Source organism: Leuresthes tenuis, unplaced genomic scaffold (assembly GCF_036924035.1).
Source record: "Leuresthes tenuis unplaced genomic scaffold, fLeuTen1.0.hap1 SCAF_10, whole genome shotgun sequence".
NCBI lineage: Eukaryota > Metazoa > Chordata > Actinopteri > Atheriniformes > Atherinopsidae > Leuresthes > Leuresthes tenuis.
This window is the reverse complement of record NW_027325364.1, coordinates 21,808,731-21,834,422: the sequence shown is the minus strand read 5'-3', so window position 1 is coordinate 21,834,422 and position 25,692 is coordinate 21,808,731. Positions and strand designations below refer to the sequence as shown.

At 40.0% G+C, this 25,692-nt stretch overlaps 1 protein-coding gene across 1 annotated transcript; it reads left to right on the top strand.

The window, feature by feature from the left end:
- Nucleotides 1–9,090: 9,090 nt before the first annotated feature.
- Nucleotides 9,091–21,052, top strand: LOC140315738 (basic helix-loop-helix transcription factor scleraxis-like). Its single transcript, XM_072393327.1, has 3 exons — nucleotides 9,091–10,058; nucleotides 10,324–10,540; nucleotides 20,390–21,052. The coding sequence occupies exons 1-3, from the start codon at nucleotides 9,664–9,666 to the stop codon at nucleotides 20,426–20,428; spliced, it is 651 nt and encodes a 216-aa protein (XP_072249428.1). The 5' UTR covers nucleotides 9,091–9,663; the 3' UTR covers nucleotides 20,429–21,052.
- The last annotated feature ends 4,640 nt before the right edge of the window (nucleotides 21,053–25,692 follow it).

Here is a 25,692-nt window from a genome sequence, read left to right as displayed (position 1 = left end):
CCACACTCCCCAAGCGGCATGGAATGTGTCCCTTCGACGCAGAACTTCGAATGCTCAATGACGACGTCATGTTGACGTTACGGAGAAGCATAAACTAAGCATAACAGTGAAATAGTACGTGTTCATTCATTCATTCGTCTTAAAGTATTTGTCAAATAAAGATAGATAAGGTAAGGTGACCAGATTTCTGAAATGAAAATCTGGGACATTTTCAATGCGCTGGTGATAAATCATCAAATATCATCATTATGAAATAAATACAGCAAAAAAACAAGTAATTTTTCATGTATTTTAACCAGCTTTTATTACACAAAAGGTTGCAATCAAATAAATGGATGACATCACAAACCGTCAATCGACTGAGGAAGACAAAAATATCAATAAGTTAAGAGGTATTTTTTGGTCAAAAGTTTGAACTGATATTTATGACACAAAAGGTGTCAATAAAAAAAAAATAGTGACATTACAGTTATCTCCTCATTCATCCACTTCCACCTCAGGAACCTGGGTAGAAAAAGAGCAGATGAGAACTTGAGAAAAGCGTGCCATCACCTGGTAATCTCATGCTAATGTTAACGTTACGGCTTCACTAATGACAGATATGAAAACAGTGTCATAATGTTACTGTTCACTGACTTTTATAACGTTACGTTTTCAATTCAGATAAACAATCATACTTACTTTTACCATACATCATTTCACACACACTCACAGCCAAGTCCAACCATCTTTTGGGATTACTACAAAAATCACGACCCTTTCTTTGGAATATTTTTACAATAATATAATAATAGGTGAAATGTATGCTCTAAACTATACAATTGTTGTGTGTACATGTTATTTTTTTCACTTTTATTTTTCTGTTCCTATTTTACATCCTTCCTTTTCTGCTTTACTACTTTGTTTTGCATTTGGGTTGTAAAAGGAATGTTTTTTTATTCCCACACATGAATGTTTTTCTAACTCTACCCAAGTAGTTTTCTGACCTTGATTAAGTTATGTTACTGCCTAAACCCTACCACAAAGTGACAAACCTTTCTAACATGTTGTGTTCACATGTAATCCAGCAAAATGGCTTCCATGACGTTAATGGTCATTTTGTAAGTCAAATGTATTTTAGCTCAATCCCTTATAGTTTTCTAACCTTAACTAAGTAATCCTATTGTCTGAATCCCAATGGGAACTGAGAAAAGTGTTTTAGTAAAGTGCATTGACTGAATGTAGGAACCAGTGGAATCAATGTTCATTACTCCAAAAAAGCCAAAAACAAAAACACTTTACTTCAGCAATTGTGGCTTTATTTCTCAGAATTTGCTAAAGTACAATGAACATACACATGCCCCAAATATGAGTGACGGATGAGGAACACATATGCTCAACTTGGCCTTGTCTGCCTGATGCATATTTTTTGTAAAAACAGAATGAATTGACGTATATATACGATATGTTAACAGCACTTACTCAGCACTAACTTATCTTTGAAAAAATATCCTTGTGGCGAGCCTTCAGGTGCTACTTCAGGTTGGTTGTATTTTTTCCACCTACTTTGTGGTCACATTTGCCGTCACAATACACTCTGTTCTATTATCTGCTGGGTTATATTTAAAATACACCCATATGTCACCTCTACGTTTGCGACCACCAAGCCCCTCTGTTAAAACTGCCGCCATCATGGTCCAGTGTCTGTGATGAGCGACAACAGTGGGACGCGTTGAGCACGTTGTGCGCTGCATGCCAGGTGGTGGGCGTGACCAAACAAGGAAAGGATGCAGCAGCAGATACTATTTAGGTTTTAAATGACAGATTACACGCACAATAAGCAGAAATGTCATGCATTTTAAACGTCTGACAGACCACCCACTAACATTTACGTCCATTCTCGTCTCGTCAACGAAAACTCACACAAGTCTCGTCATGTTTTTAGTCATCAAAGAGCCATGTTTGTCTCGTTACCGTCTCGTTATCGTGATGAAAAAAAGTGGCGTCAACAAAATGATTTCGACATCGTCATCGGTGACGAAAACAACACTGGTTCAAAAACAGTTGCCATGTGTTGTCTCACCCTCATGTGACACAAAGGCTCATAGCTGAGTGTGTTGCATTTAGATGTGATTATGTGATTTCTTAAACCAAAGTCTTCAGAATAGTATTTGCTGGGATATGGAAATGCTCATTTGAGCAGTGCTTCCCTTCAGATGTTAGTACTGACAGAAGTTTACAGGACAACGTTATGACTCGTATCATAACATTTGAAAGGTTGGTAAATTATCATGGTAGGGGCTAAAAATGCATTCTTTTTACAAAGCACCCATCACCCTCCTGGACACAAATTTTACGCTTCATGACCTATGTGAGCAAACGACCCATGGCCTCGTTTTCATGGATGAGAGGCGACATGTCTTCAAGAACCAAAGAAGCGTCTGCTTCAGGAGATCCGGATGGTCTTTGTGATCATAGATTACTTCTTCAGGGTTTAATAAATGTCTGGAGAGAGATTTGAATAACATATTTAACTGTGAGAATATCGTTACTTTTAAGATTATTATGATCTATTCTGACTTGGATATCTTAGGAAAAAGAGGGCCGTATGATTGTGCGTTTCTATTACATGCACATGCACGTAGATCCTTACAGTGGACCGCTCTTCCTCCAAAATATAACTCCATATCAGGGATACAGTGCCAACAGAGAACCTATAGAGGCTACAAGAGCTGTGATTGGTGAGTGTTGGTTGTTTATGTCATGTAAAATATTCTCATTAAAGCACCAACAACAATAGATCATTTTTTAAAAAGCAGCATTTGCCAAATATTTTGGCTGTCCCAGAAAAAGTGCTTAGCATATTGGTACTGAAACACCCCACAACCAAACTAAAAAAGAACAGACTGTCGATAAAACATATAATAACAAGGGTGTGTTACTCTTTAGTGTGCTGCTCTTCTAAATCCCCAGCACACAAAATGAGTGCGTAATGCTTTCCTGATACTTGATATGAATGAGAGGTGAGAGGGCCTTGAGCACTGAGCTTCACCCACAGTTATTCCTGTTGAGTGGATCAGTGGCCAGAAGCTGTCTGTGGAGAAACTCAGTGCAGGTGTAAATGTGTTTGATTGTGTCATTATAAAGCAAAGAGCATATGTGATAAAAACCTTTCAAGGTTAAATGGCAACTCAGACAAAACGCTGTAGAAATTAAGCTAATTCCAAATGAGAACCAGATAATGGATTGGAAACAGACTTCCATCCTGCAAAGTTTCTTTTATTGCCCCTCTGTGTTCACAAATGTGGTGAGATTCAACAAACTAGAAGCGGCACGCTCGTACAGCAGGGCTCAGATGTATGACGACAGCCTTCAGACGCACTCAGACAAACGAGATAAAAGTCACACAGACTTTAATTTCCCAGCATTTGTTTCATTGTTTTACAGCATTCTGAGGGATGTCAAATCAAACAATAGCTTTTTACTGTGTGCTTGAACCCAGTGCACCGCAAGCGTGTTTGTGAGAAACTCCATCATAAAACGGGATATGAATGGAAAAAACTAAGAGAGCGAGCACGGTTTCAACTGATGTCTTCCAGTTGTGTGACCTCTCTTTCCTTCTGCTTCTTTTTTCTGTCTCCCTGCCTCTCTTGGTTTAATAAGGCCAGCTGTAGAGTCTGGCTCTCTTGGGAAACACAGTAGAGTGTGGCTGGCGCTCAGGCTGAATGAGGCTGAAATTGGGGCTAGTGGTGGTGGTGGGGGGTGCAAGTTGGGGGGCGAGCACTTCCGACCATTTTCCCTATGCAATACACCATGCAGTCTGGAGCACTGGCAGGCGGCCACCAGCTCTCTCCCCTTCGTCTTCTTTGCTCACCCTCCTTTATTTCCTTCTTTTCTATCCCAATTTTCTTCCTTGCCCTGCTTTCCAGCTTCCCTCCTTTTTTCCTATTCTTCTTCCTGTTGTCGTTCTTTCTGTACTCCCTGATGTGGAAAGCAGACAATTACTTTGGTAGTGACCCACTCTGAAAGTCTGCACGGTGGCACCATAACAAATCCAGAAACCTTTCCTGTCAATCTTCTTTCACTTTCAGTGAAGGCTAAAAAAGACCATCCAAAGCATACGAAAAATAGCTCAGTTGCTTGGAGTTTGTCTCCCCTGCTAGACGCCTGCTCTCTGGTACCGTTACAGGTCCAAACCTGCTTCCGAGTTTTGACAGGTCCCTGACCCATGCCAGAGTGGTTCAGCTGGGTTGGGACCGTGGGTGTGTGCTGTATATCTGTCTTTGTGTTGGTTATGCGTGTGTGTGTGAGACTTAGATTGGGCCCAGTTAAGTTTTTGGGTGTTTTTCATCAGACTAATGAATAATACGTCTGAGCTGAGAAAAGAGTATCGAGCAAAAAGGGGAAGAGGAGGGGAAAGGCTGGGGGAGGAGACGGGAGGGGTAATGACTATCAGATGGTGTTCTACTACTGTGTTGCTGCCACCACTACTGCTGCTGCATTTTTAAAGGAGAAAACCACTTAGTTTCAAAATTCATATACTGTGTGTGATCATTTTTCTCAAGAAATGTGTAATAAGCATCATGAAAAGGATGAAAGAAAGCTGAATGAGAAGGAAGAGAGTTGAAAGTCTGGTCACATGGAAGGGGGTTGCTCTTAAACCCATTACTGCTACACCCTGCAGTTCTTTTCATATGCCTGCATATTTTAAATTGAATAAAACTCTTTTTTATTTTATACCATAAAGAACCAATACGTCATTAGTCATCGATCATTTAAAAAAGTCTACATAAACAGTTGTTGTAACTGTAACTTTTAGAGTTTTAGTGGAACCGAAGAGGCTTCTTGCTGAATATAGTTTGTTGTTTGATCACTGTCTTGTCTAAGGGGTGCGCAGTGTTGTCCATTATGTTTTACAGCTTTTTGCAATATTCTTCTGTGCATAACCAGCTCCAGAGTTGTCCTCAACATAGAACTAGCCTTCGTTATCGGTTTGTTCAGCCAAAAAGAAAAAAAAAAAGCCCAACTCTCCAGTGATGCATTAAGATCCATGACTTAGGTGCAGGGTAACACCACTGTAGAGGTGTAACAGGGAAGCTGTGTGTCCAGGGAGAGTTGGAGGTCTCTATAGCTGGAGGCAGGGGAGCAGAATGAGTGTTGTTCTGAACTTAACCTTTTGAAAATCACCTTCAGTTCATTTGCTCAGTCCAGATTTCCATCAGTCTGCCCCCCCTCTTCTAAAGTCTGGGATCTTATTTTTTCATCTCTGACCACACATACCACATGTTGTCCTCATTAGGTTTGTTTTCCAGCTTTATTTCTGTACACCTTCTTGGTTTCTCTTATCCTCTTTTTTAAAGCAGTTTCTGTACACTCCTTAATAACTCCCTGTTTCCCTCACTTCATCACTGTTACTGATAGCATTTCTATGGACCGTCGTGATTATTTAATGAAGTGATTGAAAAAATACTTAATTTTGGGGCACCATCTGAAAACAAGAGTTGATAACTGAATCCTATTATCAGTTTTGAGTCTATTGGTCGATGTGGCAATCTGGTACATATATCACAGAGCAGGCAGTGAGGGTTGAATTAAGCAATGACATTGGCAACCACACTACATATACAAACTGTGGAACAGTTTTTACTCAGCTAGATTAAATAAATTCCGAGGTTATCCAAATATCAAATTTATAAGAAAAACACAACTACAGCGAATCATCATGTCAGTGTGAAAGGGAATTGTTCTTTTTCCTAATTAATCTTTAAAAAGTGAGATAAATTCAGGCTGTATAAAAACCTCTTAAAAATACCACATAGTTTCTTCATAATCCACACATGCTGATTCTCAGTGGTATAGTGGTGCCAAGATAAGTGGATATGCTCTTACTTTCCATCCCAGTTTTTTTAAAGTGGCTTTTCCAGCAAAGGATAAGCACCCTTTGTTATAAAAAGAAACATTTAAGAGTAATTTGATATATTTAGTTATTACACAATGGACCAGTAATGCTTGCATACTATCATATATCTTATGCTGCTTGACATGACGGAGTAAGTATTAGTATGAAATAAGTGCCCCAGCCTAATCAATCTATCTAGTGAGAGCTACTATTTCTAGCCACTGAAAGGCAGAGAATGGCAGGTCAAGTCTTGCTTCCCTGAGGAAAACAAACTGACATGCAGCGCGATGATAAATGTGATGCACTTCACAAGGTGATTTAGAAGTGGGCACACTCTATGATGAAATGTGAGTCTACTCTATATACCTGTGCATACCCTGCATTAATCCACTGCTTACGCTTACCCATCACAAGAATGTTGTGGGACTGTTATCTTAACGGTAATGGTGACTATCTACACTTTACACTTTACATTGCAAATGTCATTTTAACAATAACCTTCAGTGGAGGAACCTGACTGACAGCCAGGACTTTCCACAAGAGAGTAGTTCAACATCATCAAGTAAAACAGAGAACATGTTGTGGACTAAGGTCCACATTTTTATGTAGTTTTATGTAAATGACACCATTATTTTTGCTGTAATGGAGCTCTGTCCGTCTCATACAACATTCCTCAGTGAAATTCAGACTTGTGCTTCTAAAAAGACTCATAGTCAACATTATACCCAGTCAAAAGTGTTCTGGCCTGCGGGCAGTGATTCAGAGTGAAATGGATGCTGTGTTAGACCAGCCACATTCTCCTAAGATTTGCAGATTTGAGGAAGAACATGCTAATGCATGTAATGATGGACCACAGTGGGTGTAGCTGGTTTGGAAAAACATTTCCACAGTGTAGTGCGAAGTCAAAAATACACTGACAGACTGTGTTGACTTTAATCAAGTCATGTAGGTGATGATCTTCTGGCTTGTTTGTTTTCTGGCAGTTGTAAGTAATCAGATAATATTTTTGCTAAACCAGCAACAAGTTCTTGAGTGGAGGTGATCGCATATGCAGTGTGTTCACATCTTAAATAGGCCTCTTTTTGACATTTTGACCATTCACATGCAGTTCCTCTAATGACCACTATAGGCAGCATATTTTTCCAATGCCATTATCGGCTGTTTAGGCCTGCACAAACAAATGCCCCATAGAGACATATATGGGCAGTCTGTAAACTACAGTATTTTTAATAACCCCATCCACATATGTTGGTCTGTGGCATGGCCTGCCCCCACATTCCGTCTGTCTTCACAACCTCTATCAATTTAAGTGAAACATGCCAAAAGAAAATAATATTTAGAAGCAGCTCCAAACTGCCCCTCAGAACTGAAGCACGACAGTGTTGGCTCTTGAAAGACTACGCTTGTTTTTGCTTGGTGGTTTTGATATTTTGGTTCACTTTCATTCAAGACTTTGTTATTTGCATATCTTATATAAGTATAAAAGTAAAATTAACTGTTGTGAATCAGGATCACTTGGAAAGTTGAGATCCAATCCAATCGCCGGATGTGTCCAAAGATGGTGGGGGTTCGTGTTTCTATTGTATCAAAGTGCATACAAGTGTTGCTATGGAATATTGTTAATTTATTTAAAGTTCTTTGAACATTTTGAATATATGACAACTGGTGTAAACTAGACAACCAGAACTGCTTGACTTTATCGCCACTTTAAGAATGATCAAAACGTGATGTTTTGGTGTTTTCTTTTTTAAAACCAAGCAAGAGGAAAATGTAAGCACATTCTGCTTTCAATAAAAGACAGAGGCCTGACTCCTACATAGAGCTATTCCTCTGCTCACATCCATCCTTACTGTTTCAAGCAATTTCTGTATGTACTAAAATCAACCACTGCAACCAGCTTTGGCTTCTGTTCATTCACTCAATACCACAGCATAAACACTACGGATTGAAGGGTACAGATAGGAAGGAGGGAAGGAGAAATTTGGATGCATGAGGAAAAAAAAAGTCAGAGGAATTGAGAGTGATGAATGCTGACTGTAACATTGTGTAACTGACAGATTATTCATTGTGCTATTACTTTTCAGCAGCAGCTTACTGTTGCCAATCTACACAAAAGAGGCATACCAACAATGGCAGTTGGGTTTAGAGTTTTCAGTAAGGCACTACTGAGGATCATGGTCTTCAGAGTTGAGTTTTACGTAGGTTGTCAACCTTTAACCACTGTGCATTTAAAGTAGGAAGAAAAATGTAAAGGTCAGTCAGTTGCACAATCATGGTTAATAAAATTCCGGGACTTTAAGTGGTGAAAGCAATTAAAGTTTGACTCCAATACGTCTTACAATACATACAAAAATTGAGCTCTTTCCCTTCAGTACTGCCATGCTTACTCCTGCTTACTCCTGTCCTTTGTCTTTGCTCCCTTTGTTGTCTCTTCTTATTCATATTTCCCTTTCAGAGGAAGACAGATTGTTTAAGGGAGTGTAAGAGAGTGAAGGAGTAGATCCTCTTTACCAAGAATCCATTAACCTTGCCTTCATCACCCCAACACACCACCCTGAAACATCTGAATCCCTTGAGAGAACTACTTTCAAGTCCCCGAGAGCCACATCTTGAGCAGATATAAAGTTTTCGGCCACAGCTGAATAAGTCCAGTTCCAGATTTCATTCACGAGCTCAGTCTGGCCTGCCAGCTTCCAGCTCTGCGGCTGTACCGCCTCCCAGCCTACTGTTCAGGGACAAACGCAGAGGGGAAAGCAGGGGGAAGGATTGATGACAGTGAGAAAGGAAAACTTATTCACCAAATAAACTACAAACGTTGTCACTGTCAATGAAGTGGCTGAGTAAAACTTACATTTTTTTTTATCTCTTGCTGGTTGCATGTTCTGTCAGACATATAAGAGAAAGAAAAAGTCTTTTAGTCCATCTATCTATCTGTAAACTATATCTGTTCTGATTGGATTGTATGTTTTGTTGAGGTCTTTGACGGTGATGCAAATACTGTTTTAGGGTGGATTTCCCCTGGAACACATCAGCGTGCAGCCAAAACAAACTCCTGCTGATGGTTTGCCTCTTGCCTCCGGTCTCTCTGGCCTGCTTTTAGACAGCAGCCGAGGGACTCACACCGCTCAGAAGGAGGAGCAAGGAAGTCCTTTGGACCTCCCCCTGGCAATAAGACCAGAGACGGACTGAAACACTCAGACTGCAGACACACGTGGAGCAAAAAGGCAGAGAAAAAGAAGGACGAGAGGGGAGACCAATAGAAGGCAAGGGAGCATGAAGCTGCCGGCACAGAACAGTTTTTACTAGTTTGGCTTCTGGGAGTGAAACATACAAATAAGGAAACAAAGGACAGAGAAAGAAGTTCGAATAAGGAAAGAAAAAGAGAGCAAATTTTGACTTCAACGTTTTCACCTCAAGTTTAGCTTTATTCCAAAGGAATAACGAAAGGAGAAGCTGATTTTTGGGATGTGAAGCTTTTTTTCTTTAATATCTTTATATCTTTTAAAAAGATACAAAGTAGGAGAGAACCACAAGGATCTGGAACCTGCATCAGATCTGAGGTCAAAGCAACTTGACTTCAACTTGCTGATGCTTCACTATCAGTAAAGGAAGGTTATAAACGAAGCCTAACTTAGACGTAAAAGCAAAGCCTCTGATTAACCTGGCAAAAATCACTCTAAATTGGCAACATTAGCTCCTGCTACTAAACATAATCAGCACGTCAACAGCTTGCAGCTTGACTTGAGGACCTCTCCAGAGGATTGATCAATACTCTTGCATTGAAGATGACATTTGCCATGCTGCGCACGGCTCCTCCCGCCGGCCGCTTCTTGTACGGTGACATCGCTCTCCTCTCAGAAGATGATGATGAGAATGGAAGTGAGGGTTCAGGCTCTGAGGAGCAAAACACCAATTCCTCCAACTCTGCTGCCTTCCGCCTGTCTTCATCGTCACCATCTGCCTTTCATATCAAGATGAACAGGAAGAGGAAGATGTGCGGGGGTGGAGGGGGTGGAGGCATGGGGAGCATGGCAGGGAGACTGGGCCCCCCAGTCTCATCACCCCCTGGGGAAATTCGTCAGAGGACCGCAGCCAATGCTCGGGAGAGAGATCGCACCAATTCTGTCAACACAGCATTCACAGCGCTGCGCACACTCATCCCCACCGAGCCTGCAGACAGGTACAGAGCTGCACAAGTCATACTGTGTCATGACAGATTGTCTGATTAACCTTTCATTTTAGGGAATGGCCTTTAATGTAAAAATGTATTTTTAGTCTTAGGAAAGCTGTGTCACTAGGTTACTATAAAGCAAGACATCTTCAACATCTTTATCTGTATGTTCAGTCTAAATGTTGCACCTTCCTGTCAAAAAAAAGGTGTGAATGTGCTTCATGACTTAATCCTAAATTAAGTTTTTAAATTTTACTTCTTTTTATGATAACAGGAAGTTGTCGAAGATCGAGACACTACGCTTGGCTAGCAGCTACATAAGCCACCTGGGGAATGTGTTGCTTCTGGGTGAAGGGCTCCATGACGGACAGCCGTGCCACGCTCCCTCACCGCCGTTCTTCCACGTCAGCTCCTCCCCCAGCCGAGGGTCTGACCAATCAGCTCAGCCCAAGCACATCTGTACCTTCTGCCTCAGCAACCAGAGAAAAATGGTGAGCAAAAAAAGTACAAGAGAAATCAGCGAAAAAGGTCAAACCAAAAATAGTGTTTATAGTGCGCGCTCTCATAAAACAGAGTTTTCACATTCTTTTAAACCTAAGCGGCAGAAAATGAGCAAACAATAATAAATAAAGCTTATGACTATGTTGATTTTATATCAAATAGCACATTTTTTAATAAAAAATAAAATAAAATAAGATAGATTTAGCAGAAGAAGTTATCATAGACACTGGGTGGTGGTATGGGTCAGTTTTATGTCAAAAGCTGACCTGAGATCAGTGACTGTGCCTGTAAACCTGACTGGCCCTGAGGGACTGTAAAAGTGCAACCTCTTTTAGACACCACTTTTGGGGTGAAGGACTGTGTATTATTGTACTGTTGGGGGTTGGTTTTACTCGAGCAGCTGGCTTGAAAGTTCAAGGTGGTTTCTAAAAACGCCTGTAAATTACACTCCATTGACGCGATTGTTTTTCTGTCAGAGGAGCTAAAAGAGAGCCGGGCAGAGAGGTTGGTCAAACTGCAAGCAGCCTTTTTTTTTTTTTTTTCTTTTTTTTCCCCAAAATCCCAGACAAAATGCACATGAAAAATATGAATTTAAAGTTTACAAGGGTATTTATACACAGGGAGATTTATGACCGGGAGCGCATAAAATCCATCCAAAACCATGTGTATAATTTCAAGAATGCATTGACGTCAGCTTGAATAAGACAAGGTTTTAATCATAACCGCTGAAGAACTGACCTGAGATGCACATACTGGTTACTAACAATTACTTTGTTTCATGGGAGCTAAAAGTCACAAGGCTTCCAACAGGTACCGAATGTAATAGACGAAAAACCGAAGCATTATTTCAGAAAAACCTAATCGTTGATTTAGTCACAATCAAACCTTCCTGCATAGCTGATCTACACGAAAATACAGGGACAGAAAGGGCGGACCTTTCTGCCCATATTTGATTGATTCAGCACAGGAAATTGATATAATCAAGACCACTCTCACATAAGAAAGTCATCGGTCTGATGAGAAATAACAGGGAATGAAGAATTGCCATCAGCTGAGTGAAATCAAATATTTATGAGCCCAGCTCAAATTTTGACAAACACCACAGAGGATGATAGAGAGCTGACGTCCACTCAGCTCTCCCTCTATAACCATAGCTGCTGCCCATTTAGCAGGATTTATGGGTAAGGAGCTGACATCTGGCAGACTCCCCTGTTACCCCAGCAGTGTGTGAAAGCTAATACCCTCCTCAGTGTCCAAACCCAGAGACCCTTTAGCTGAAGGATAACCTGAGTCTCAGCAGTGTGAGTCTCCCCTCTTCTCCTCCCCCTCCTGGCTCGCCTCTGAACTTCTACAAGTGAAAGGCTAGACGTCCTCAGTGTCTGAGCCCAGACGCCTTCAGCTGGGATATAACTGACCTAAAACCCGTCTCATTGTCTGTCATCTGTCTCCTTTTCTGTTGGCTTCTGTCTGTACTCCTTGACTCCTTGATTTTTATCCTCTTCCTCCTATTTTGTTCTTGCCCACATCTCCTTCTATTTTACCTTTTACCTCTTTAACTTGCGACCCCCTTCACCTCGGTGCATATCGATCAGACTGGTGGAGGTCAGAGCTGTCACTTGGAGCTGTGTAATACTATCTACTGCTGTCAACCCAGCACTGCAGATGCATGACCGACCTGTAAATGCATGCTGCGTAGAAAACAATTTTGAAACTTTCTCATGTCAGACCGCTCAAACGTGTTACCGGCTGTCAGTCACATTCGCTGTTTGCCATTTGCTCGATGAAAAGTCTCACTGTTCTCTCCTGTGAGTCATGTGCATTACACCAAAAGCAGTTTATTCCAATGATGAAGTGAACCCACCTGAAGCGCTTTGAGTGGTCGACTAGACTAGAAAAAGGCTACATAACAAAGCCCCTTTACTATTTACCTAAAAGTCATATTCTCTTGATTACCTCTTGGTTTCCCTTATGAAATCTTTAATACACATGAATGAGAAGACATAGCATGAGCTGGTGAAAGATGTATAGATTTTTATCTAATAGAAAAGGAGTAAAATGTCTATATAGAAAGAAGACGATACAAATGTACCTTTAGTGCAAATTTAAAATATCACAAAGAAATAATCAACTGTCTTGAATCCCTGTTAAAGTCAATGTGAATAGGCTTTTAAAATTCCACGTCATTGACTCAATGAAAGAACTGGATTATGACGTTAGTGTCAGTCCACATACTTATTATCGTGAGAGCCACACCAACAAAGTAATAACAATAAAAGCCCACAATATTTTCTTGTGTCTGCTAACAAGGGAGAATGGATCTGAAGCACATTATTTTCTCATTAAATAACAGCTCAGAAATTTTCTAAAACAGTAAGGTTCTGTAGTTTTTTAACAGTTATGACTAAAAACGTAGATCATGCGTTTACTGACATTATGATGGATGCAGGTTATGATGGATGCTCACCACAATGAGGGAAAATGCAACAGTAAACTTATCTGGCAGAAAAGAATAACATATACCAGGCTGTGGATATGAACACCGTACTCATTAGTTGCACCAGTGATGGTCATTTAATGCAATTTATTGCTAATGAGAAGAACATAGGATATCACAAAACTTAACTTTTACTGCCTCGCCTTCCTCAAATTATATCCAGACATGCAGAGAAGTAGACTTTAGAATAAGGAGTTAACATGGACAATAAATGTTACTCGTCCGCTGATAGGAACTTCTACTTCAGTTGTGGAGATGATGAATGTTTATGACAAAAGTTGGGAACCGCAGGTTCACCTGGTATGTAAATGTTTAATTGAGATTGACAGAACCTGAGAGGATTTTATTTTCCCTGGAAAATATTGATAGCATGTTTAAGTGGGCTAAAGGGCAGAATCAGTGATGGTGATTACAGAGAGGAAACGATTGTGGAGGTAAAATGAGAGTTTTTGTCCTGAGTTCTCTCTTTGTATGTTTTCATGGCCATTGAGGTTCATCACAGCTGTCAGCCCTGCTTAGACCAGCCGCTTCAGTTACACTTATTTCCAATGCAGGAGAGGGTGAAAGTGAGAAAACTGTATGGTAATTTCCTCTTATTATGTGTGACTACGGTATAACTGTTTCAAAACAAACAGTCTCGTTACTAATGACTACTGCACACAGTGCTAACTGTTGCACATTACATATTCTGAGAAGTGATGTGAATACAAATGTGATTTGATTATCCACGTGACTTTATCCAAGTGCTTCAGAGAGCTTTAAAATCAATCTGTAACTGGACGCATGACTTTAAATTTTTTCACCCTCGATACGGACGGATGGTTTACCTGTGACTGATCCTAAAAAACACTTGCTGCTGAACTGTGAAAGTCTGTATCTTCAAATGTTGACTTTTTACGAGCTAAAAAAAAGACCACTTATCAGGTCAGGTGCAACACTTTTTAGCTAATCTAAATTTCTTGAGATAAAGAGGAATTCTGTTGACTCACAAGTCAGTTTTTCATTCTATAATTAATGTGAAAAAGTTCAAAGGTCACAATAAATTTAGAGATAAAAGGTTTCCCTTAGAGAAATAACACTGATGTGGATGTGCAATCTCACTGGGATAAAGGAAAGAATCTAAGCAGTGAGAGAGGCTGAATAGGTATGTTGCTTTGATTCATTGTAGTAATCCCAGCACAAAACTGAGACCGCTAGACTGAGTTCTTCATCACCAAGTTGCAATAAGCTTTCTGGTAAAGACACACCTAATGGCACATTTTTCTTCAGCAACTCTTAATCACAGGCCAAGCTATTCCTTGATCATCCATAAGCATCCAAATCACAAAATGGGACTTTTTGAAACACTTATGAGGTGGAACCTGAAGCAGTTTGGCATGGATGATCTCGGGAGCAGCTCTTGCGTACTGGTGCTTTTGATAGCTGAAAAAAAAGAGGGGGGGCACTCCTGATGGCTACATCTGTAAATGAGTTGTACAGGGCTGAGGATAGAAGGTTGAGGTGAGCTGAGCGCTCTTTAAATCCCTGTGCTGTCTGGTTGATTGATGCAGATATCCTGTGTAAGGCCACGCTCCCTCTGCTGTCAGGGCAACTGTCAGGTGCCTGGACTCAACATACAGCAGGAAAATCTTGCACTTTCTGCTTTTTCTTTTATAACTAAGACTTTTGAATCTTCAGTCAATATCAAATAAAAAATCTTAATGAACTTGAATCGAGCCACTCTGATTATTCCAGTGTGTTGTGGGGTCGGTGAAGGCAGCTCAAAGCTACCAGTGCAGAGCTGCTATATGACGTTAAGATCTATTCATCTTGCTAATCTGTCATCTTCTGTCTTTAGGCCTCAGCATTTTGACAGGTTTTTCCACCACTGTGGCATATTTTCTTTTTTCTGAAAATGAGGAATGGGTCAATTCAATTCAATGGCAAAAAAAAATAAAACGAAAGAAACTGGTAAACCACCTGCCAGTGACTGCGACCGTGCAGAACTTTTTCCTTTTTATCTGTATATAACCAGCACATACAGCTTTCCTTTTATCTGGATGCTAAAAAGCTCATTTGTTTCATTAAAAGAGAAGTTTTATGTTTGGAAACAAAATTTAAAAAATTAAAAATTAAAAATATAACGACTATGCTACTTATGATGTGGTTGCTGTAAATAGACACACATTCCTTTTGAAATGGTTAATTTTACAGGCGTCCCAGGACACAACCCCAATTTAATTCTGTCTTGATGGGGTTATTTATTTGGAATTTCATGAAATTAAAAAGAGAAACGTTAATTTAGTGAAACAGCAAACATAAAATGATATTTACTGCTCCTAATATTACAAGCAGTTCTAATTTGTGTATTGGCTGCTGTAAAACTTTTATATGTGATGATTATTGTGGGTGGATGGAAAGAAAAGTACTCCAAATCTGCACTGTGTAACTAGAAACTGACTAATCTCCATTTGTCTGTTCGTACGTGTTTGCGTAAGAACAATTGAATGTTAAGTGTGTGTGTATTTGTGTGCATGACAGAAAGATAGCTACAAGAGCGATGATTTCTTGAATGACATGGACGTGACTGACATATCCGAGTGACTTTTGTCTGTTTTTGCACACATGCACACTAAACTTATAAACACACTCGCTGGCTGACTCTCTGTGTCTGGAAGTCATTGGCAGAGCAGAGCAAAGCAACAAATGAGCTAATTGTTCTGTAAATGATTTATCCTCTGCAGAGGCTGTACAGCCAGTGTTTAATTCAGCGGCTGCTATTAGAAACACATTGACGTTGGGCTTTGATGGTGATGTTAAAGGAGCCTGGAAACCGCTCTCTGTGAAACGCCCTCCCTACTTACACTCACACCCACACAAACGACACATTTGCACACATGTGGGCACGCACTTGTGTCCAGTTCACCACACTCAGAGACTCATCAAAAGCATTTAATTTTCCCCCCTTGGTTCTTTTTTTCCTTATAGTCCTTTCACTCAGACAGCAGTTAAGTTCTTCTATCTAGACTGCATAAAAAAACTCATATATGATTATTTAGTTAAGGAGTTCTGGATCACGACCGTGCTTTCAACACTTTCTAAACTAATGGTGTGCAGGAAGTTGTGGAAACAGAGATGGAGAAAGGGAGAAAGAGAAAGCCAACGACTCAGCGGGATAATCAACTTAGCTATTCATCGTCCAGTCTGCACAGTTGGTTTTAGACTGTGCTGAAACTACAATTTGCTTCTTTATAGAGAGCAAATGAACCGTGCCCCTAAAGAGCGCTTAAATACACAGATAGGACATGTGCAGGAGCACACACTGATGACTGCGGTTTTTACAGTTATTTGGACATTAGACTGTTTTCACTGGAAAAATCATGACATCACTTTTGTGCATGAAGCTGACGTTTCAATGTCATAGATGAAAACTAAATTACCCCTATTTATTGATAATGCTGGTGTCGACTTGAAGTTAATGTTTTGTGCCTCATGAGCAAAGAGTGTCGCCTCTGTGCTTCTCATTTCAAGCTATGGTAATGAGGTGCATCGAAGTTAGCTCATATACTGCAGGCAATTTTTAAATATATTCTCCCTCACGTTTAGCGTGTCGTGCGTGTGTGAGCCTGGATTTGTGTATGACTGTGTGCATTCAAGCGTGGGCCTGTCTGTATATTTTGAGCACAGATGGAAGCAGTTAAACCCTAATTTAACACCAACAGAAGAAGTCGGGTCAGATAACTAGCAAAATCTATTAGCAAAACTATCAGTCTGTTGTCATTTGGTCTTTGGGGAAAGAGCTGCTCACAGAGCAAATTAAAACACAAATACAGAAAACGGAGCCAGGCAAGGAGACCTACAATAAAGAGAGAAGCAGAAGTCGGTGGTTTTAATTATGCCGGTTTTTCATGGTGAACATCTTAGCACTAGCGATAAAGTGATCGTTACTGCAGAATTTATCAAAATGAAGTCATCTGGGACAGGTGCAAATGAGGTCAAGCTTGTTCTAGTCATTAAAACATATTAATGAAATGTGGGAGTAATTAAATGCACATGTGGCTGCCTGATCTAAGATTAATTAGGTGTTTTTCAGAAGCCACCGGGATGCGTAGCACCAAGCCACAGAGAACACGAATGTGTGATGTGTCCAAGCCACATAATAGCAGTCTGGGGCTATTTGGCTTGTTAGTTAGCTCAATTTAAATGTCTAATGTGTTATTTTTCTAATTGATGGTCATTTATGAGGGTAATTAAAGCTTGTATAAGCCACCCGAGGCGCTGACACAGATTTAAATATTTTCACTCAATAATCTAAAAGGATACGACCAGTTTTCATTTCATGGTGAAATACCAATCTTCTTATACGATTGTAAGCCAGTGCCCAAGTGGAATTACTTTTTCCAACTAGTCAGTCCTGTCCTCATGCAGCCAGAGACTAAATTAGATGTTTGTATTTGACAGACCAGCTTAACACAGGAAAAAAAAGAAAGTGTGCATGGAAAAACCCACAGTTATAGGTTAAAGAAGCAGCCAGATTGAGTTTTGGAAAAACCATATTAAAGCTTGAATTTGTGAGTTGATAAGATACTGTCTTCACATCATAGTAGGGAGACATTGCTTTTATCATGACAGAACAATAATATTGTTCCAGTGTGGCGATATCTTCATATCGTATCAAAAGTAAACATCATCAGGTAATCATATTAGTGTTGGACAAATCACCCCCTGGGGAAGTCGTGGTATTTCTGTGTGTGTGTGTTTTGAAAGAGTAAAGAGAGAGCAGAGATGTCACCCAACCATGCTCTATTAGTCTTCAGGAGATTGTTTTGACTACCAGGCCAGCCTCACGGCAACCCCTCCTCCATCCTCCTGTTTTGACTTTTAGGCGCCAGCTGAACTGCCTTCACCAGCTACAGCTGTGCTTCATAGACTGTCACTGAGTGCTTGCAGGGAAACGCAGGATGGCTTCTTTTAATCCCATTGTAATTTAATGTAATTTGGTAAATCATCCAATTTGAACTCACAGGTTTTATGTGAAATTTTTGGTGTATCCTCTTCCTCCAGCCTCAAGTACTTTTCCTTACTCCTGATAAATACCTACAATTTTCCACAGCACTTTCCAACAAACACCGAAGAGCACGGCTGCACTTGTGTCTTCCAGCTGTTGGTTTGAGAGTTTGTGTTGGGAGCAAGTATGATAACAGCAATGCTACGGTGAGGCCAAAGTTTCCCAGGCTGTGTATGGAACTCTTTCTCTCAAAAAAAAAGAGGCATTTTGGCCCAATCCCAATTCCCTTCTTGGCTTTACATTCAGTTTTGTGTGCACATCACTAAGTAGTGGCACAACAGAATGAAGGCATAGGGGTTGAAATCTTCAACGAGACAATGGGATCCTGATCGTGTTTATGACCACTATGCCTCAGTCCCTAAAAGTGTTATGGCCAAGGGGATTGAATGGGGTGGGGCCTTCGATGCCTGTCTGACAAATAGATTTGGACAATGGTCACATCATTAATCTAACCTGTCCTTCGAAATGTTCACGTTGATCCTGAGTTCTGTCTTAAATGGCATACTTCGATCAGATCAGGGATTGCAAAAGGGCAGTACCTGAGCCTCAAACTCGGTCATCCAAAATAGTAAACACATTAAGTTAAGAAATTACCATGTACAGTGAAGAATTTCGTGAAAACCTTGGGCTTTCACAGAAAACAATTTTGAAATCAAATAAAATTATCACGTGAAGTAGCTGCTTTAAACGTTTTCTCACGCATTCCAAACCAAATTATATTGCTTGTGTTTGCCCATACTTGTTTTTGCAGCCAACTCTAAAATGCTAATGGTTTATGTCTAGCAATGGTAATGGCTCAGTCTCGATCTAATAATGACACTCTGCTCAGTCCAGCTGGAGGAAGGATTGATGATAAGTTTCTGCGTCTCACCTCAGTCAGTGGGAGGACTGATTCCAGGCCAGATCCTATGATTTCACTCTCTCGTTACTGCCTGATACCCTTGCAAACACCTACCCACCTTTGTTGATGTCAGTCAAACTGATTTTTCCAAACACCTACACCTTGTGCTCAGTCTGAGAGGAAATGTGTAACAGGTGTTGGGCTGATGTGAGTGAGGCCAAGGGGGGCGGCAGAGAGGGTTTGTCGAGATTATATGAGAGGGGGAGAGTAAAGTCAGAAGAGGACAGTGGTGCAGAGGGGTTGTGAAAATTTTCTCAGAGGACTATTGTCTGCCAGCAACTAAAAGGAAGTCATCTTAGGAAAACAGTAAATAGAAGTTTACTTGTACATGTTTGTCAGTGAAAGACAACATTAGGGCTAGTTAAGTTTTGACAGCCTTAAATCAGTCATCAGCCATGAATAGTCTTTGAAACATCAGCTCAAAGGTGAAGTGTGTCGCATTTCACTCAAAAAATGTTCATTAAAATCCCTTGACTGTTGGGAAATAGAGTGGTAGATGGCCTGAGCAGTGAGCCGGGAAGAGGTTAGGTGAGTAGGGAAAATGTGATGTTATTTTCCTGGCCAGATAGTGCAAGTCTCCTCACCAGCCAGGAAATCAAGGCTTCTCTGCTCTGATACCACAGATAAATGAGAGGCATATCGTCATGCACTGCTGTCGTAAATGAGCTTGTGAAGTCATTGTTCAACCTCTAATCCTTTTAAAGAAACGTTCATTTCTCTCAGCTACCACAAGTAGTGTTGTATGCTACTGTGTGGAACGTGTTTATGTGAGTTTACTGCACACATTCAGGGCTAATTTACTTTCCCCCACAACTAGAAGCTGAGTACATACAAAATCAATCTAATTTCCCATGCTGGTGATTACCGTAAAACAGTGTCCATTTCCACAAAGTGCACGGTATTTTTCAGCAGTGAAAATTCATGACCTCGTTATGAAGAGTTTACATCAAAGGTTGTTGTTTTGTAGACCTGCTAGGAACATGTGAAGTAATTGATGGTTGAAAAAAAACAATAAAAAAAAAACTCATGAAAACAAGAGTGTTGATGTTTGTGCTAGAATGAGTTGTTCCAGTTACTCCTCTGATCAACCAAAACTGTAGTTGTATGAGATGGTCAAACCAACTTCAGAGTTTCTATGTTTAACCTGAAGCTACCTACAACAGCTGCATAACTTAATTAAGCAGAAACAGACAATCTTGGCTCTGAGGAAAAGGCAGCACAAAGTGTTTGAGTGGTTTGTGCCAAGTTGCTTCCAATACTGCAAAGCTAAGCTAATTCTTTTCACAAGAGCTTTTTGTCTGACACTTTCCAGGAAAGCAAATTGAAAACAATTCCTTTAAATTGATATCTGCATTGAATCCTTGATGATGTGAGGTTTTTGTTTTTCCCCATTGCAGAACAAAGACAGAGACAGGAAGACAACCATCCGAAGCTAACAACGAGGACACAAACCACACGGATAAAATGCTCATCACTCTGACTGTGCTTTCAGTGATTTTACAGTCACTGCAGCTTGAAGACTGACTGGTCGTGTGATGCATTTTAAAGACGTTCAAAGGACTTCTGTAGCACTTCAGGACTTTTAAAGGAGCTTTTTTTTATTGCATTTTGTATTTCTTTACAATGAACTTTTTCAGTTTTACAGTCATGAGAAACTCAACAGTGGTTTCATAAGGCTTTCCCTTCCTTATCAAGATCATCAACCCCCTTTCAATCATACTCATGAGAGACTTTTTTACTGTGTTCGGGGACTCTTTGTTCAGAGTCTCAAGAATTTGTGGCACATGATCAGAAAACAAAAACTCACAAATTAGTATTCATACAAAGTTGTGTGTTATTAATGTTTAAACTGAAATATAAATGTATATTTATGTAACATAACATTATATAATGAGACTATGTTATTTAACAGGCATATGACATTTTTGACGAACAGTTTGCATTGTGTTAAGGTACAAACATTGGCTATTGACATGATTTATATCATCACAAAGGATATGCTGGAACTTTGGTGGTATTGGTTATTTCTAATAATTTTTTTCTGAAAGTGGAAAACTCAAGCTGACCAATAAAGTGTTTGTTAATCTGGTAGTAAATCACATTTTTTGGACACATTATATTTTCAAATCTTGTTCCAACCCGTGCCAGTTCCAACCAATAAACTTTGTAAAAGTTTCCATTTTAAACTCATGATGGGATGCAGACATATTCTAAAAGCAAATTGTGGTTTTATTATACTTTCTCTGCTATGCGACAGACAATAGCTCATTGAAATCCCTTCACTAATGAAACACCACAGTGAGCCTAAGGTTGAACAAGCTACATAAACCTAATCAGGGCTTTTACCCTCTTGTTTCTCACAAGCTCCTTCTGTTTTCTTTCTTCTCCTTTGCGTGGACACAGTTCTCAAACGTCTGCTGTTGTATTGACTAGAGATCAGAGCAGAAAAAGACAGTCGAGAAGACGAGAGATATTCAAGGAGCAAAAGGAAGTGTGTGTGTGTGTGTGGGGGGGGGGGGGGGGGGGGGGGGGGGGGCAGAATTGAATCTGCAGGTATGGCTACTTGGACATCTGCCTTTGTCCCTTCACTGTCCTCTTCTTTACCTTTCCACATGCTTGTTCTCTCTTCTCCTCCTCTGCTCTTCCTCTCTTTTCCCAAGAGTGCCACTGGCCAGAGTCTGGTTGGTGATGGCTTTCCAGTGTGTTCAGTCTCAAACCATTTACCTTCTCTTTACCTTGTCTGTTCCTTTATCCATCCGTCCGTCCATCTGTCCGTCAATCCGTCTGTCCGTTCATCCATCCATCCATCCACCCCTCCATTCGTTCATCCATCCCCTTTTTTTAACCTGCTTTTTTCACAACTCTTTTTCTTTCATTCTTCCAAGTTTTGCCACTACCCTTAATGGAAATATTTTTATATTAAAATGCCTTTTTCCTTTTCTTCTCTATCTCTTAGCACTTTTCCCACACCATGAGCTCTGATATTACCTTCCCTCAAGACCAGATTATTATTTCCTGTAGTTCATAACAAAGAAAAAAATAAATGGTGGATTTTACAATCCTCTCATTCTGCTCCAGAAAATAGTAATAAAAGACAGTTAATCATAAGAGTATGAAATGACAAAGTTGTGGCTAAAAAAAAAAAAGGTGCCTTATGTGCATGATGTGAGAAAGATGCTGGAATCTTACTGTTATCATGCCAGTGGAACATCATCAGTGTGCAAATGTTGCTGGTGTCTTTGTTCAGCGTTATAAAACTACAGGACAGCAGTCTTTCTCAATCTTTTCCACCAGTAAGTGACATGTAATGAGCCATTCTTTTAAGGGAGTCTAATCGGTACTGCACTTCTTTTTTTGAAAATGCTAACAAGCTGTTTCTGTGACTGAGGTGCCAATTATAGAGTTTTTTTCCTACAGTGTTAAAAGTGTCTATTGAAGAAAAACAAACCAACAAAAACCCAAATGTCTTTTTGTGCTGCCAAAGGACCATTTTTAGAGGATATGGTGCTGAAAAACAATACTGATTTACAGTGCGCTATCTCACCCAAAACCTATAACTAGTGCTGGACCACTTACAGTCAGATTTGGTGCTAATATGTTCTCTGAGGGATGTCATGCAGATGACACATTTTAATTATTCACAAAGGTGATAGAAAAGGTGTACATTGAAATGTATGATCAGCAGTCAAAAGCTAAACTAAAGATAGATGCAAAATCTGGAGAATTACTTATATCAGAGACAAAATGCAGTTCGAGCATGCTATACTTGAAATGCCCTTATAATCAAATGCCAGAGCTGAACCCCCCCCCCCCCCCCCCCCCCCCACCCCCCCCCCCCCCCCCCCCCCCCAGTTTCAGTGTAAGTGGTCCCTGCTGTGCCCTGGATCCTGAGACAAAGATTTAAAAAGCATTGTGCATCCTGTTTCAAAGATCTTTGTCCTGTTATAGACTGATGAAATGAAGATAATCTTACTGCTGTCTTTTTTTAAAGTAAGCAATGGTTTAAAAAAGTGCTTTGTGTCTACTGTGTCCTAATGACTTCTGGTCCAGTTAGTCTGAGAGTCTGATCTCTATAGCAGGCCGTCTGTCTGAACAGTGGAGAGGGGGAAAAAAGGAACTGGTTCCTCCCACACAGCTCAGATCAGGTTCCCCGTACGCCTACACATACAATTTAGCACACACACAGATGACCATTTACACACTTGTGCAGAAATGAACTTATGCACAAATAGATGAGCGCACTTTATGAATGGACGTGCACACACTTGCATGTACGCACACTCATGCAAAGCAGGAGGATCTGTGATATAGCTTAGCTGTCTAATGATCTCTGCATTTCACATTGATGAAACAGATCAGCTGAGAGGGCAAACTGCAGTGGCGTGTTTAAGTGGGAGGTTTTGGACCAGGTGAACCGGAGGCTGGAGGTTGGCTGGCTCTTATTATCAATATAATGGTCTGACAAAGATGCTCTCATGGACAGCTGGCCTGTGAATACTATGAGTGGAAGCAATAAAAAGCAGCTTTTGTCTCACACTCTTTGTTGGCACCAGTGGCATTGGGATATGGGATGTAGCATCATGACAATCAAAATATATATCATTCTTTTTTTGGAATATAATTTTTCCAACTAGCAGGATGCGGAATGCAGTGAATTTGTTCACAAGCGGACTAATAGTCTCATCTGTGGGTGTAAAAACAAGTTTAAAAACAAGTGTAAAAATTAATTTAGTGCAACGATAGTTTTCAAATCAGGTGGCGTACCGACAGTTCAGAGCCTCCTTTGTCACAGATTTCATTTCAAAAGTGTTTGAGCCTGAATGTTTTCAGTAGGTGACAGCTCTGGACTGCAGGTAGTTTAGTGTAACACCACGATTTTTTCACAGTGTAATATGAGTAGACTAGGTTTGCTTTGCAAAGTAAGCAAGCCATTCCCTAAATAAAGTCAATGATGCAACTTTTTTTTTAGTCTTTTGTTGCCTCTGTCTAACCAAGTGATTTGGTTAAGTTAAGAAACTAAATTAAATCAAATACCTGGTTAAGATCAGACATGAAGCATTTGGTTAAGGCTATGGTTAAGGTAGAATCCAGCCCAGTTACCAGGAGATACGTCATGGAGACTTTGTACATATCCAGTCCTAAACATAAATACATACAGAAATGTAAAATGGAAACACATTTTACTAAAGACCAGACTGTGTTTGGAGGATTCACAGATCTTTAAATTCTGTTTTATTTTACACGTTCTTTGATCTGGTTCTGGATAATCACTGATAAAATTTAAAAAAACACTTCAGTTGCTTAAATTCTTTATAGAAAAGTTAATTTAGCAGTAGCTTCTTTGGAATAGTGATATGTGCTGCTGGTCATGTTGTTTTTCACCATTTTTTATACTTGGAATGCCAAGTCATGTAAATATGTTTTTATTAGAAGAAATCTTTAATAAGTACCTTAATAAACCCCATCATGTTATTTTCCCACAAGTTGATATACTGCAGTAGACAACAAATGTACAAGTTGTTGCACTCATCGATGCTCACTTAGTTTGATGTTGTGCTGGAGCTCATCTCAGCGCCTCGTGTAAAAGCGATATGAAAGGAACCTTAAAAACACTGCTAATTTTTAAAGAATTACAACTGTGGATTTTTATAGCCTCTTGGTTTCAAGAGCACCAAAAATGATTATCATTAAGGAAAAGTGACATGCAACTAAGTAAACAATGAGGAAAACTGAAAGGGCGTTTAGAGCAGTCCTGCTCAACCAAGGTCTGCTTTGAATATTTCTTTTCTTCACAATTTTCAGTTTTAAAGAAGTATTATGGCTCTGCACTGAATATATAAGGAATATTTGTCTTTGGTTCTTCCTTTGTTCAAGCTCCATGTTAACACCAAGTGTAATGACATTCAGCTGGGCAGGTTTTGCATAATGTTACCAACAAGCAGACTAACAGATCCCATTCTGCTGTTTCGGTTCACATTGTGCCTAGTATGTTGATATGAGGAAGCCTCCAGGCTCCTTTTAGGGTTTCCCACATAGCAGAAAATGGTCTGAGCCATTGTTAAATCAGTATGTGTGTAAAAATATTGATGAATGCGGAATTTAATGGGTCATTTATGGAATTACTAAAACATTCATCTCTAATAACTGCCTGGCTTCACAGAGTAGTACCCCTCACTCTGTAGACTCATAAACCTCTGAGTCGGAAACTGAAAATACTGCTTGGAATTTTCAAACCAACCACCACAGCTTTGACAAATAAGCACTTTTTGAGAAATAAGTGGCTAGACGGGCTTTTGGACTTTCTCTCAAAAAAATATAAACAAATTATTTCTACATTTCTCAACTGTCATAACATAAGAACCAGCGAAGGAGACAGGGGCACTTCCTGTTTTTTTTCCAACTCATCCATGTTTTTGTGCTCAGATGGTACCCAGCTGAATAGGGTCTATTAATTAAAGATGGATCGGTAGCAGCACTTTTCCTGAAGCATGACCTCCTGTTGACTTTGGAGCAGAAGTTTCCTCTGGTGTCCTCCTCTGCTCTGTGGGCCTGTAGGCCAACTTCCTGCCTCCACTTGAACTGTCTCAATAAAACATAAAGAACAAAGATATAAAAAGGTGGAGGAAAGAGTGAAATGCACCTTTAGGAACATTAGTCTTTCTAACCCACTTGGGACCGAAGCAACACAAACACACAGGCA